Source organism: Radiomyces spectabilis, assembly GCF_025331425.1.
Source record: "Radiomyces spectabilis strain NRRL 2753 chromosome Unknown BYT42scaffold_5, whole genome shotgun sequence".
Lineage (NCBI taxonomy): Eukaryota > Fungi > Mucoromycota > Mucoromycetes > Mucorales > Radiomycetaceae > Radiomyces > Radiomyces spectabilis.
In genome coordinates, this window is record NW_026251930.1 from 2,084,687 (window position 1) to 2,099,554 (window position 14,868).

General features: G+C 44.7%; 3 protein-coding genes and 1 non-coding gene across 4 annotated transcripts; 2 read left to right on the forward strand and 2 right to left on the reverse strand.

Moving 5' to 3' along the window:
* Window positions 1–1,861: 1,861 nt before the first annotated feature.
* On the reverse strand, window positions 1,862–1,933 carry BYT42DRAFT_t67. The gene has a single exon. It is a non-coding gene; the product is annotated as a tRNA-Asp (tRNA).
* A 543-nt stretch (window positions 1,934–2,476) lies between these two features.
* On the forward strand, window positions 2,477–3,151 carry BYT42DRAFT_480305 (uncharacterized protein; the record flags this gene model as incomplete). Its single annotated transcript, XM_051563677.1, has 1 exon — window positions 2,477–3,151. A coding segment is annotated over one exon (675 nt), but the record flags the coding sequence as incomplete, so codon positions are not given.
* Window positions 3,152–9,471: 6,320 nt separating this feature from the next.
* Window positions 9,472–10,625, forward strand: BYT42DRAFT_634961 (uncharacterized protein; the record flags this gene model as incomplete). The annotated part of the gene is made up of 4 exons (XM_051572486.1): window positions 9,472–9,753; window positions 9,800–10,018; window positions 10,273–10,564; window positions 10,600–10,625. The coding sequence occupies 4 exons, from the start codon at window positions 9,472–9,474 to the stop codon at window positions 10,623–10,625; spliced, it is 819 nt and encodes a 272-aa protein (XP_051424899.1).
* Window positions 10,626–14,121: 3,496 nt separating this feature from the next.
* BYT42DRAFT_567224 (uncharacterized protein) lies at window positions 14,122–14,412 on the reverse strand. The gene has a single exon (XM_051568070.1). It carries the CDS (start codon window positions 14,388–14,390, stop codon window positions 14,193–14,195), a length of 198 nt encoding a protein of 65 aa, XP_051424900.1. The 5' UTR covers window positions 14,391–14,412; the 3' UTR covers window positions 14,122–14,192.
* Window positions 14,413–14,868: the final 456 nt, after the last annotated feature.

Genomic DNA, 14,868 nt, shown 5'->3' on the forward strand with positions numbered 1-14,868 from the left:
TAAAATAACATCGAACTTGCAGTCAAACACCAGGGCGGAAAAGGACGTGGGAAAATTATCGAGAAGACCGGAGACGGTGGCAGAACCTTGAATAGAGGAACGCTGGCCGTTCGCTGTCTCGACAAGCTGTCCGTGGATGGGTTCCGTAAGGGACTCGGCGAGACTCGCAACGCGAGGACTGATGTAGTTGGTGCTTGCACCACTGTCAATTAACGCATGGAAAGAATGCCCGCGAATTGTGAATTTATAGAGAGGTAGACAGCGAGGAGAGACAGTATGTAACGATTGAAAGAAGGTCGAGTCAGGAGATATCACTGGCTTTGATGGAATCACAGGCGAGTATTGGTCAACATCAGAGGATTTTATTTCTTCCACATCCTGACTAGGTTCTAGATTATTAAGGCGGGACGTAACGTTACGACGGTGTTGCTCATCCAATTCTTTATGAGCGCGAGCCCGCTCGCGACAGTGGCGCTGGTAATGACCCGGTTTGCCACACCAGTAGCATTGGCCAGAGCGGGAGTTAGCCGGTCTAGGTCGAGATTGATTCCGGTAATTTGTAGAGTTCAGCTGTGCTACAGTGGCGGCGACGATTGTACTAAGATCCATAGGGGCGACACCATCATGGCGGAGATATTCCGGCGTGGAGGATGCTTGAACACGAGCACCTAGGCGGTTACCGCTTTCGAAAGCCAGAGCTATCTGTATAGCGTCATCAATGTCCAAAGGATTGGCTCGTGTTAGATGGGAAGCAGCATCAGCCACTAAGCCTGTGATAAAACGATCGATCGCTTCATCATCGGTCATGTTGGGGAGGTCCATTCGAATGTCTTCGAAAGCGTCAACATATTCCGTAATGGTGCTGGTTTGTCTCAGTTCACGGAGTCGGACACGAGCCGCGCGATGGGTGTATGCTGGGGCAAATTTGGATGACAATTGGGTCCGGAATTGTTGCCATGTCTCGGGTGCTATTCCTTGCTCCTCCAAATGGTTCCACCAAGTCAGGGCACGACCACGAAGGCGAGAGACGGCGACAACGATCCATCGATCAGTGGGCACTGAATAAAATTGTAAATACCGAGATACCGCAAGGAGCCAATTGTCAATAACGGTAGCAACACGTTCGCCATTATACGTATCAGGTGGAGGAATATTGATGCCAGGTGGCACGGCCGACGTGACAGGCTCGGTTGCAGCAGGCGAGTTTTCTGCATGCTTGGATTGATTGGGTGCCATTTTCGGGTAGTATTTCTCCTCAAATTTTTGTGCAAGCTGCGTAGCGAGTTTCTTCTAGTGTTTCGTTCGGGCTGGGGTAGACTTTAAACGTTCTTCAGAAGGGATACTTTTAATCCGGCGGTACTTCTGGTATTCTTCAACTAATTCTTTTCTTAAAATTTCTTGTACGTGTTCTTCGATTTCGTACAGATTCTTGTCTTCTTCGGATGTAAGGGATATTTTCTCAAGGTTCGGAGGATCAGTGTTCATGGAACAGCCGCTACCAATTGTCGTACTTCACTCGGATCTGATATACAGTCAAGATCACCAAAGTGGTTTGCCCAGAAATATAGGTCTAAAAACGACTGACTTTTTATTATTCTGTTTGTTCTGTCTTTTATATCTTTTCTCTAGTTTACTGATTATTAATCTATTATACAAAAGGGTATTAGCCCTTTTCAGAGTCTATATGTTATTGGTGTTGACTCTTTGCTTGCGAGGGAGTCCGCGGGGAGTTCTGATTGGTCAGACTGGAAACAGGTCACGACATTCTAAAAACAGTAAACGTTGTTTGCAATTCCCAAAAAGGAAGCGCAGAAAAACTGAGGCACGACAAGTACGACACACGACATATGATACAAAAAAACTCTCGGACGGGGAATTGAACCCCGGTCTCCCGCGTGACAGGCGGGGATACTCACCACTATACTATCCGAGAGAGACAACGTCTATCAACGCGCGTTACTGACCGCCGGTATATATACTTTTTCGACGTTACACAAAACGGACTGCTTTTGCAAAAATTTTTCGACAAATTTCGACTTTTTTTCAACTTCCGATCTAAAAAATTTTACGACACGAAAAAATCACGAAAGTGACCTCCTCCAACGCGCTCCCCCAAGTTACACCGAAAAATCTCGAAAAAATTCACGAAAAAAACACGCCCCCCAAATCGACAAGCACGATCTCGACACGCCTCGACGCGCCCCCCCCAGTTGCTCACGTTCCTAAAAAAATCTACACAACCAAAAACAAACAAACAGCACCCCCACCTGCCCCCCCAGTAATCCCCCGCCGTCGCTCTCAATCTGCTATGGCAATGGATGATAGATTCCGCTTTAAGCGAGATGGACTAGGCAAAATTGCCCAATCACCACCAGCCACTCCCAGGCCAATGGACGCTCACTTCGCTGACACTAGTGCTACCCTCAAGGTCACGAATCCCAATCACCCACCAACGATCCAAGAGTTGTACCAACTTATCAGTGATCTTCGTGCCGAACTACGTACTGAGCGTGAGGAACGCCGCCAACTCCAAGCACTTGTTACCAAAATGCTTTTGGAACAAAGTGTTGCTACGCGTACCGTCATTGCCCCCAAACCCGCTGCTACTGGTGCCATGGCATCCAAATACGCCCCCGCCCAAGCTCCGAAGGCTGAATCTTACTCAGACATCACGAAAAAACACGTTCCTAAAAAAACGAGCAATCACAAATCCCAACCTGCCCCCAAAACCAAAAAAATCAGTGAGAAGATAGTGGTCCGTACTCTCCAAGAGTCGACCGGCCCCTCTCAATACAAATTCATCTATGTTCCGTGCCGTCATCGTTTGCGTCAATCTGATGTGCGCAAAATGCTCTCCACGCTCAAAATCCAGCAAAACAGAATACTGGATATCCATTTTCCCAGCCGTGGTGTTGTTGGCCTTTTGGTCCACGACTCCTTTGAAGCTGACCTTCGTGCCCAGTTCACCAAAAACGGTGTTGCAATCAAGGATTTCGACCCTCTTGCTCCAGCTGTAATTGCCGATCCCAAACATGCTGAAAAAACAGATGACGAACGTCGCGCCCTGGCGAAGCAACTCTCAGATGAACGCATTCTCCGAGCTTGCACTCGCCTTCCTCCTATGCTCGGCAATAGCATTGCCGCCTTTTTCAGAAACACTACTTCCTCACTCCGTCTTGATCCCGCCAGAGTAACGAAGTATTTTGATGAACGCCGTAATCCCGCCAAGTCGACTGTCCCCACCAACGCCACTAATTTTTTCAGCGAGCCGGATACCTCATCCAGCAACGCTGAAAACCAGAACGAAATGGACGTGGACCATGACTCCGAAAACGCCCAAGCCCAACCCGCCGAACGCTCCACCAACGATAACCAACAATGATAGATAGAATCAACATAGGTTTATTCAACGCTCGTGGTATGAATCGCAACCCTGACGAATTACTGCAAACGTGCAACGACGACAAAATCGACATTATCTTGATCACTGAAACTTTCCTGACCCAGGGTAAATTCCACTGCCCTTGGGATCAATATCACAACTACGCCATCGTTCCAGAAGGCTCCTTTCGCGGTCATGGGGGACTATCCCTCCTTGTCCGCCCAGGTTTTCCTTACCATGTGCATGTCCAACCGATCCGAAACCAATACTCACTGTCTGCAAAAATAGGTCCCTATACCCTCCACGGCCTGTACCTTCCTCCTCAGTTATCGCCTAGCGATGCTCTGGATAGGTTGCGTGAACTCGAGATTAACGACCGCACCTTGGTGTTTGGGGATCTGAACATCCGTTTGGGTTCCCTGGTTGGAGATCAAAGAGAAAACAACAGAGCTCGTGAGTTCGTGAACTGGTATCGTGCATCCGATCTAACCTTGTGGAATGTGGAGGTGGCGTTTGGTCAACCCACTTACCGAGGTTCTAGAGGATCTAGCATTATCGATCTTTTTCTGTCGAGGCAAACACACTTTCATGATGTACGTATGTGCATTCGTGAAGATTTGTCGCTGAGTTCCGACCACCACTTGTGTGAGCTGTCTTTTGCACCTGTGGATTTTCCACAGCTCCCCCCAGCCAATGCGGTACGTAAAACGTGGAAGCTTCAGCGATTACAGGACCCTGAAGTGTATGACCTCTACGTCCGTCGGTTTGAAGCGAAGGCAGGTGCTCTTCACCGGGAGATACTCAAACTTTTGGAAGACAACCAGTTGCCGTGCGCTGTTGCGATGGAGAATGCCGTGGATAAGCTCTATGAGTGCATCTACAGTGCGTTAGACGAAAGCGTAACACGCTCAGAGTCCCGTCCGAAAACATGGAAATGGTTTTGGAATACCCATCTGCAAGAGCTAGCTGCTCGTCGTCAGAGTTTGTATAAACGATGGCGAAGGAGTAGCGATGACATTGAACGCATCTACGCCTACAAGTCGTATACTGACGCTTGTGCCGAATTGAGTCAGGCCATAAAGGCAGCACGGCAAACCTCCTGGAGACAATTTTGTCAAAAAATGCAGAGTTGTGACTCAACAGAGATGTTAAGTGTTTTCAAAAGAATGCGGCTAAGCCGTAGATCTAACGTCACCTTTTCATCACCTGATGGCCATGCACACGCCGCCAATCAGATGGCTAGCCATCTTGAGACGGTATTCGGTGGGTCCACCGATTTACGGTCTACGCCAGAAGTGATCCCCTCTCAACGTAGACCGACAGTGCCTTTCACCTTGCAGACAGTTGTCAACGCAATACGATCCTCACCCAATCGTAAAGCTCCAGGAGTGGACCATTTTCGAGCAGAAATGCTCAAACCGATATTGCATCTACTCGCTCCAGTGCTTTATGACTTTTTTCAACTTTGTTGGAAATGGTCTTGGACGCCTAAAGCCTGGAGAACAGCGCAAGTGGTACCGATCTACAAGAATAAAGGTTCCGCCGACGATCCCGCCAACTATCGCCCCATCAGCTTGACCTCGGTTTTCCGGAAAATCTTCGAAAGATGCCTCGTACCCCACCTTCTTACCACTATGCCTGCACTAGACATTGCCCAGGGGGGTTTCGCGCTAGTCGTGGAACACTCGACCAGGCACTGAATTTACACGAGTTGATGCAATATCACCGGTCCAGACAGCAGCAGCCTCCTGTCGTTGTCTTCCTTGATATCAAAGCTGCATATGATAGTGTTGACCGCACGATCATATGGGATACGTTGAAGCACTTTGTGAGTCAACCACTGCTAGCATTGCTTCAAAACCTCTTTGATGACATTGTCGTCCAAGTCGTGCTGAAGAACCATGCCTCCCGGGAACTTACGCCAACACATGGTGTCTTACAGGGTTCTATTCTTTCTCCGTTTTTGTATTCGATTTACATTGATTCGTTGCCCCGTTTCCTACGTACTATCTCTTCATCCCCAATGCTTGTAGATATTCCCATTCCCCCTCCATCGGAAGGCTTAAATCTGTGCGTTCGTTCACCCCTTTCTGCCAGATTTGATACGCCATGTGCTGGTCCCCATGCACTGCTAGCAGACCTTCGAGATCCATACCAGCCTTATGTGCATCCCTATGCCTCCCGGTCTTCCTCTGGTGTTCCCCTGGCCCGAGCTCCCATTAATTGTTTGCTTTATGCAGATGATGTGGCGATTGTTGGTAGCCCGGATGATGTACATCGTCTTTTGATGGGTGCAGAAATCCACTCCGGCATTCTTGGTTATCGATGGAGCCCTAACAAGTGTGAGGTGCTTAATGCCCCCGCTGGTGAAAGCTTCCTATTGTACGATCAAGAGCTCCCCCGTTGCGACTCGTTCCGTTACCTTGGTATTCCCTTCTCTCGCTCTGGCATTGATGTAGATCGTTTGCTTCGGCACTCGTTTCGAAAATCAGGTCAAGCGATGCAGAATTTCCGTCGGATGGGATGTCACCTCTATGGCTTTGGTCTTGGAGTGGCGCTTCGTACCTACAAAATCTTCGTTCGTCCGATTCTTGAATACGGCCTTGGGATTTGTCCCCTTTCCGGTACGCCAAGTTAAAGACTTACAAAAGATCCAGGACCAGTGTATGAAACTATGTGTTGGTCGTCAGATCGGCGCTAGGATTAGTACTCATGCGACTGCGTCGCTAGCAGCGTTACCTTCTATGGAATTACGTAGTTTAGCTTTACAGGCCAAATTTGTAATTCGTTCTCAATTTCTCCCCGCTGACACCATGCTGGCACGTCTGCTCCCGCAGCTGCTCTATCCAAACAGTGAAGCGATCATCTATAGGATGCATAGCAATGTGCTGTTCTTGGAATATCAAACGCTCCGTGATTCGTCCCCCAATCTGAAGAATGCTCTGAAGAAAGTGGTTCGATCACATCACGAACGGGAAATTGCCAAAAAAGCGGCCCAGTATGTTACTGTGCGTCGTGGATTGTGCAAACCTGTCTGGATCCTATCCTGTTTTTGCCTTGTACCAATATGGAGCGTCACAGACTCATCTGATGGCGGATCCACTGGCTTCCACCAACCCCGTCCATCCCATGCCGATGTGGCTCCGACCAAGCCAACCGTGAACACTTTTTCCACTGTTCTTTAGTAACGCCAACGCTCAAGGTCCTGATGGCACTCTTTCCTCGGCCGGTGTCAACTCCGTTGCACCCCGTTGATTGGGTGTTGAATCATTTACCCCGTTCTGCTCCGTCTGGCTCCTCCCTTTGGTGTGATGTCTGGCCTGTGCTTCTCAAAGTCTTACGTGAAATCGATCAATCGACCTCCACCGATGACTTTCAACCCGAACCTCCTCCTGGACATGCGCTGCTTCACAATTGTGATTCTCACGCTCACTCACTCCTTTACTGAGCCCAAAAAAAAAAAAAAAAAAAAAAAAAAACCTCCCGATCTGTCGATCCGTCGTTCATCTTTGCATCGCCGCTACTGTTACGTTTCATGCCACCACACTTTTTGTATCACCTAAACCTAATTATTTTTATCCCTCCTCTCCTTTGATCATACAAGGCACGCTGACATGCTTTTGTGAATAGCATTGCCACTATTTATTCAATAAAATATTTGAACTATACTATCCGAGAGAGACAACGTCTTGAAATATTCTAGGGTGAATGTGTGCCGACACTGAAACCCGATAAATGAATATTACAGCCCTGACATCGTTGTTGTTTGTTCCTGCCTTTGCGAAGGTCTTGGGAAAATTGGTGGAGAAGAACAACCCAATTTTCGAGGCGCGACCTGAAGATCTTGGAAATCATTGCTAGATCACGCGATCAGCGAACGATGGAAAAGAAGTAGAATCGACGAAATGATGGAAAACAGTTTAGTTTGAGTTTCGTGATATTTTTGTATGGAAAGGTCTTGTATAGGAAGTAGAACCGTATATAAGGTCGCTTCATCAATTCCTTTAGAAAAAGGACCAACCTTGGATTCTTAGTCCTTAATCTTTGATTCTTATTGAGAATTTATTTCTGATAAACCTACCTGATCGAAGAGATATTCTTGCTATAGCCTTTAGCAGAGCTAGCCTTTTAATTGCGTATTCCCTTTTTTTATTGTAGTACAGTGGGTGTCAAAAGGGTTCGCATCGTCATAGAAAATTCAGTTTTTTGGCTGTAACTTTTGAACTACGAATGCTAGTCACAAACGGTCACAACCATTCAATAGACGTTGTTTACTTCTATTAGTAAGCCAAATTTGAAGTTCATAGCTTTGTTATTGGATGAGTAAACTCAGATCAAAGTTAATTAGTACATGCGAACCCTTTTGACAGATGTAAATATTTTTTATTTAATACTTTGTATGTCCTCCTTTAGCCTTCAAAACTGCTTGAACTCTATCTGGCATACTTTCTATATACTTCTTACAAGTTTCAGTTGTAAATTGATTCCATTCAGTATCTATTCTTTCCCATAACTCAGTCACTCCTTTAGCCTTAGTTTCATACATACTAAGCTTAAGTTTCAGATGATGCCATAGATGTTCAATGGGATTCAAGTCTGGAGACTGAGCTGGCCATGGTAACACTTGCAAGTTATGATCTTCCATCCATTTTTTAGTTAATTTGGCAGTATGTTTTGGGTCATTATCTTGCTGAAATATCATATCTTCACCACCAAAGGAGATACCATAGTAATCCAAAGATTGCCTCAAATGAGTATCCAAAATGTGAATATAGTCTTCTTTCTTCATAGTACCATCCAGGATTTGACAAGCATAGCCAATACCAAAGTAAGTCATGCAACCCCATATCATAACAGATCCATTGCCATGTTTAACAGTAAGATTTAAATGGTGCTCTTGCATAGCATCAGTCTTCCTCTTCCAGCAGTACTTGTTACCATCAGACCCCCAGACATTGACCTTGGTTTCATCAGACCAGACAACCTTTTTCCAATCATCAATAGTCCAATATTGATGAGCTTTGGCCCATTGTAATCTAGCCTTCTTGTGTCTTGCTGATAAAAATGGTTTTTTAATTTTGATTTTAGCTTCAAAACCTATGATCTTCAAAGTTCTGATCACAGTAGAGTAAGAGACTTCATCACCAGAGCTTTTTAGATGTTTAGTCACATCAACAGCAGACTTGAGTTCACCAGAAATCATCTTTCTTTTGATGAAAGATTTAGTCTTCTTGGAGATTAATGGCTTTCTACTAGTAGCAATCTTAGGTAAAGTAGGGAGATGCTTGTTTCTATACTTGGAAACTGTTCTCTTACTTATACCAAGTTGAGTAGCAGTCTTCTTAACCGAAACACCTTGTTGTAGCAGAGTAAGAATGGAGTTCTTGAGATCAGAAGAGATGGATTTCATAATAAGATAATAAAGAAAGATAATGAAGGTAGAAGACAAAAATTAATCTCTTTTTATATCTTTTTGTGACTTAAATGACTCATTATGACTCATAATGACTCATAATGATACTTATATTTCTTTTTTAGATTAGATTATCATAAGAAAACTCAGAGAATCTGATCATTTAATGTAACTGTCAAAAGGGTTCGCATGTACTAATTAACTTTGATCTGAGTTTACTCATCCAATAACAAAGCTATGAACTTCAAATTTGGCTTACTAATAGAAGTAAACAATGTCTATTGAATGGTTGTAACCGTTTGTGACTAGCATTCGTAGTTCAAAAGTTACAGGCAAAAAACTGAATTTTCTACAATGATGCGAACCCTTTTGACACCCACTGTATATCACTTGGGTTCTTTACAGTCTTACCATTTGATATCGCTCCTGTTTTTATTGTAAATTACTTACCTTAGACACAACACTCCCGATTGCACATATCATTTTGGTCTGGCTTGCCAGATCAGTATCTACTGTCAGATTAGTTTAGATTAGAAAAACCCTTTTTCCCTTCCTTTCTCGAACGATACGTACCTGCACGATGATGAAGTTTCTGTGCGAACCGAAGGACTTTTCCAGTGAAGGAAAGTATCCTGGAGATGACGTTTCTAACGAGGCGCTTGCATGGCTGAAGAAGATGGCCAGACTAAGAATATCGTCTAAGTGGAAAGACGAGGAGATTCTTTTGGTCACAGGAGACCATCTTACCGGCAAGGCCGAAAGCTGGTGGAACGTTTACAGTATGGTTCAGTGTGCACTACGTGGGAAACCTTTGAAAAAGGTTTCAAGAAACAGTTCGTTGGTGACCAAGAAGATCGTTGGTGGACGCAACTACAAGAGTTATGTCAAGGTCCAAGGCAGAGTGTCGATGACGTGGCTGTCAAACTGGAAGAATTGTTCATGTTATTGGACATCAAGAGTCAGTCCTTCCGTATGCATACAGTACCTTCCTTGGAGCGATCAAGAAAGAAATCGCTTTCGAAGTTGAGAAAGACGGATTAGCTCGAAACCTGGAAGAAGCCAAAGCGAAGGCCAAGAGAATCGAGGTCATAGTCAAGAAGTATGACTCTTACGGCTTTCCGGGTGGTTATGAGGGAAATTCCCTAGCATCATTTGAACATAGCGAACTGGAGTCGGCCAGGTCGACTATTGAGTCATTGACGGAGAAGCTGGAGTGCTTGCAAGTAAACTACGTTCAGTTGGAGCATGCCGCGAGTTCGGGAAATCCTAGTGTGATTTCGACTTTCGCGAAGAAAGAAAAACCTGGTCCTGTTTGTTTTCTGTGTGGAAAACCGGGTCACAGAAAATTCCAATGTCCATCAAAAAAACAAGGCGGCGATCTAATTGTAGCGGCGACGGGAACCAATACTACTCCGATTGGTTCGGGAAAAGATCAGGGGCGTCAGTAAAGAATGGGCTGACTGGCGTCCAAAAACAGAAGCCCATGAAGACCTCAACTGGTGGCGAGGTGAAGTTGGTCGATACGGTGCATGACGAAGTCAAGAGTCTGGTGTCGGCTAACGAGGTACAGAACGTCAAAAGAAGAGCTGAGGCGCCACCCATGGTTACTGTGGCGGAAAGGCCCCAAGTGCAACGGAAGAAAGTTGCCCATCCTGAGGAAGAAAACAGGATCGAAGTTGCTCCAGTTGGTTTATCGAGTGCTCCTGTGATCCCCCAAGTGGATAAGGGGAAGGCTCTGGTTGATGCGGTGGTCCAAGATCAGGTTGTGCGTAAGCCTGTTGTCAAAAGAAAAACGCACTCGAAGGCGAGAAGGTTACCGGTTCCGGTTGAGAAGACTAGTGTGTGGCGTACGTTGATGAATACGAATGCTGGTGTTTCCTTGGCACAATGGGTAGCGACCGATACAGTAGCAAAGGTGCTGGAGGAACGATCGATGCAGGATGGCAGATTTTTTTTAACAAGGATCACCATCACTTACCTTGCTTGGGCCATATTTTGAATCTTGCCATCCAAAGTGCCTTGAAAGATGGGTTGCATGCAGAACTGTTGGCTGACAATGAGGAAGAGCATGGCCAATCCAGCAATGTAGTGTCAAAATTGCGAACCGGGATCAAGATGATTAGGTATGTGGAGTAATACAAAAAATGAAAATGGGCTTTTATCAGAGAACTACAATAATTTTACTTGTAGACGATCGACCTCGAAGTATCAAAAGTTCTATATTGATTCATGCAAGAGTTTGTACCATGAGGTCAAGCAATTGAACCTTGATGTGAAGACTCGGTGGAATTCCACCATGGTGATGGTGGAGCGAGTGCTGGAAGTACGAGAGGCATACAATGAGACGTGCTGTTATTTTTCTGAACTTTCCGAATTTGCGCTCTCAGATGAGGATGTGACCTATTTGCAACGAGTTGTTGTCCTTTTTTCGATGTTTTCGGGAATGACAAAGGTGGTTTCTTTGTCAAGGTATGAAATATAGCTTGAATTTTGACTTTACACGACTTTCTGATGGTTTTGAAAATAGGTATCCTTCGATCAACATCGTAGTCTTTGCATACAATGTATTGCTCGATCAGATCGAGGATTTCCGCGATGAAAGAAATCCGCCTGAACTCTCCGAAGCAGCAAGAAGAGCACAGGAAAAGCTGCAGCAATTTTATGCCAAAACAGACCAAAGCCCTGTGTATGCGACGGCAACAGCATTGGATCTGCGATTAAAGTACGCGTACTGGACGGAACAGAACTGGGAGCCAGAGTTCATTGCTGATGCAAAGTGCAAAGTTCAGTCAGCTTGGGCGGAATGGAAGGGCCCTGATCATGTTGAGGAAGACAGAAGTGACGACGTGCGCAATGTGTACTGACCAAAAAGATGCCGGGTGCTTGACTCGTTGCAAGCATATGTAGAGGCACCTTTGCTGATTGAGGCCAGACCCAGCAATGACGATGAAAACAGCTGTGAGCTTTTGTTTTGGCAAACTGTGGGGCAAGTCTAGTACCCTCAATTGGCGAAGATGGCACGTAAGTATTTTGCCATTCCAGCAACATTGACACCATGTGAGCAGTTTTTTTCTCGTGCGAAGCATTTCATTCCTGCTGTGCACAATCGGTTGCAACCTGAGCCGTTGAAGCAGAGTATCCTTCTGAACTCGTGGCTTTAAGCTCCTCCTCCCATTCCCTTCGGTTTTTTTTTCGCCTTTGTTCTCCTTTTTCCTCTTCTGTTCACTTTTTTTCTCTTTTCTTTTTTTTTCCGCTCTTCTATTCTCTTTCTTTTTTTTTCTCTTACGTTCTCTTTTTATTTCCTTTTTTTCTTCCTTTTTATATCTTCCGCTCTCTTTTCTGTATATCTTTTTCCCCCTTGCATTCTTTCTTTTATATCTTCCATTCTCTTTATTTTTTACTGTATCTTCTGTTTTTTTTTTTTTGTCTTTGCCATAGATTTTCTTTTCATTCATAATAAATTCTGATTCTGATTCTGCTTCTTTGATTGTGTCCTCATTTGGAATCTGTGCCATGTCATCACCATTCTAAATCAGATTTATGGGTTACTAACAGGTTACCGGGTCGGGTCAGCAGTTGAACCGTGATGTCAACGGGTCGGTTCAGTCATTGACCTATAATGTCAACGGGTCGGGTCAAGCCTTGACCCGAACTGGTGGGCGGGTCAGAAAAGATCAATCCGAACCGTAAAAAAAACCAGTTCGGTTCGGTTCGGGTCACTGACCTGCTGACCCGTTAAGGAACCCTAGCAGTAACCAGGTTACTCTTGAAATTCGTGCCACGATCTGTCAAGATTTCACTGGGGCACCCAAAGTTCATTATGATTTCTTCATAAATAAAATCAGCAACTGCTTCGGCAGATGCCTTTGATACAGCACAGATACTGTAATCGGCCAATTGATGGCATAGTCGACAGCAACAAGAATCCAGCGATTTCCTCAGAGTGTAGTTGGTAGCTCCCCAATAAAATCAAGATGCCATCAATAGAAGGCCTTGGGAACATCTAGAGGGTGCATTTCACCATGTGGGCTTCGGCTTCGTTTTTGGTTGATTTGACAAGTGGGGCAAGCACGTAACCATTTTTCAATATCACAGCATACAGTATCTTCGGCCACCAAAAACGAGTCCAGAAGATATCTAACATGGTCTTGAGTCCAAAGTGTCCAAAAGATTCGTGGTAATGGGCAATGGTGTCAGCGCATTCATGAAATTCCAGGAAACGAACTTCCATTACTGAGTCATCAGAGAGCTTGACCTTGTGGTAGATTTCATTGCTTTGGATGATGAATTTTTCTTGGTTATGCTTGACAACGGTACGGGCATAGTTAGGGATCTTGTCATCATCGAATCTGTAAAAGATGGGCCAATCGGTCTGATGGGGAAAATGCATTGCATACAAAAATTCAGGTTCTATGGACGCTTCAGCGGGTTCACTGTGGACACCATCCCAGCGAGATAAATAGTCAGGGACATCATTTTCTTTACCGGGTTTATATACAATTTTGGGGTCAAACAGTCCTAATTCGGAAATCCATTGGATTAGGCAAGGCATCAGCTTGATTTGTTGGCAGAAATATTTGAGCGGCAAGTGATCCGTATACACAGTGTACTTGCGTCCATCGATTAAACAACGCCAGGTTCGCAGGGCATGGAGGATTCCGAGGAGTTCATGTTCTTGGGCAGGGTAGGCGCGTTCAGCTCTTGACAGCTTTTTGGATTCAAAGGTGAGAGAATGAAAGTGGCCATTGTCATCAGCTTGCAGCAGGACGGCACCTACACCAAAATCAGATGCATCGGTTTCGATAATATAGGGCTTATCTATATTTGAGCTTTGCAGGAGTGGGGCTGAACATATCTTTCCTTTGATAGCTTGATAACTGGCTTCACATTTGTCGTTTCATATGACAGGTCGTTTTGGTCTCACACCCTGTGTCAAGTCGATAATTAGAGCAGCTAAACTTGCAAACCCAGAGATGAAATGTTGATAGTGCTGTGCTAGACCCATGAAACTGCCATTTCTTGATCACCTTGATTTTCTTGTCTGCAGGGAGAATACTGTTGGCCGAGATCTTGAACCTCAAGAAAGTCAGTTCATGCCAGCTAAATTCGCATTTCTTCAAATTGGCAATTAGCTTGGCTTCACATAGTCGTTCCAGTACATGTTGCACATGCTTTCGATGGTCGTTTTCGTTCTTACTAAAAATCAAAATGTCATCGAGGTACAGTGGCTGAAAAAATTGTCCAAACCTATGCTGTTTTTTTACGTTTTTATTCATACTGCAGCTTTTGCTATATGTATCGTCCGAATTTTTTTTATATGAAAAGTACATTCTCTTCTCTACATTATCGCGAAATCTCGAAGATCGCATTGCAATTCATCGCATTGCATTCACTATTTCAACATGATCGGTCGGTTTGGACAATTTTTTCAATAAATCCAAAAATAAGAAAAAGTGTTTTTTCAGCTGTTTTTCTTCCATGCCGGTATGAAAAACGCTGGCAAAATAAAAGTATCTTTATGGCAACGTCCTCTAAAAAATATACACAAAGCATTCCGGGCAGAATTGTGCAATTCATAAACGCCATTAGCTCCATGTTGAATTCGGTGCATAATGGGTGGATCTGGGGACTGCCATCACACTGCATCTTTTTTTTGAGCACGTTTTTCATAGTACCGCGACTTTTTTTTTATTTATAGAAAAAGAGAATTCTTTTCTCTATGCTGTGCTGAAATCCCGAGCATTTTACTCCAATTCATCCTAATGCCATTACCAATCCTGCATGTGATCTACATTAAGAATAATGCTCAAATGACATGAAAAAAAAGCAGCCGAAAAAGCCTGGGAAATAATGTTGCGGTGAACAAAAACCGTGCTGGTGTGCATTTTACAGCCTTTCGGATCATATTCAAGCTGACGAAAATGCTGGAAGAATAAAATCTGCTTAGCTATGTGGTCAGATTAACCTCATGCTTGTCATAAGCGCACCCTCCGCATTTCACTCATTATAGCAGATCAACGTACTCCTGATAAGCTTAACAACCTCCGGGTGCCTTTTTTTGCATAGTGAGAGC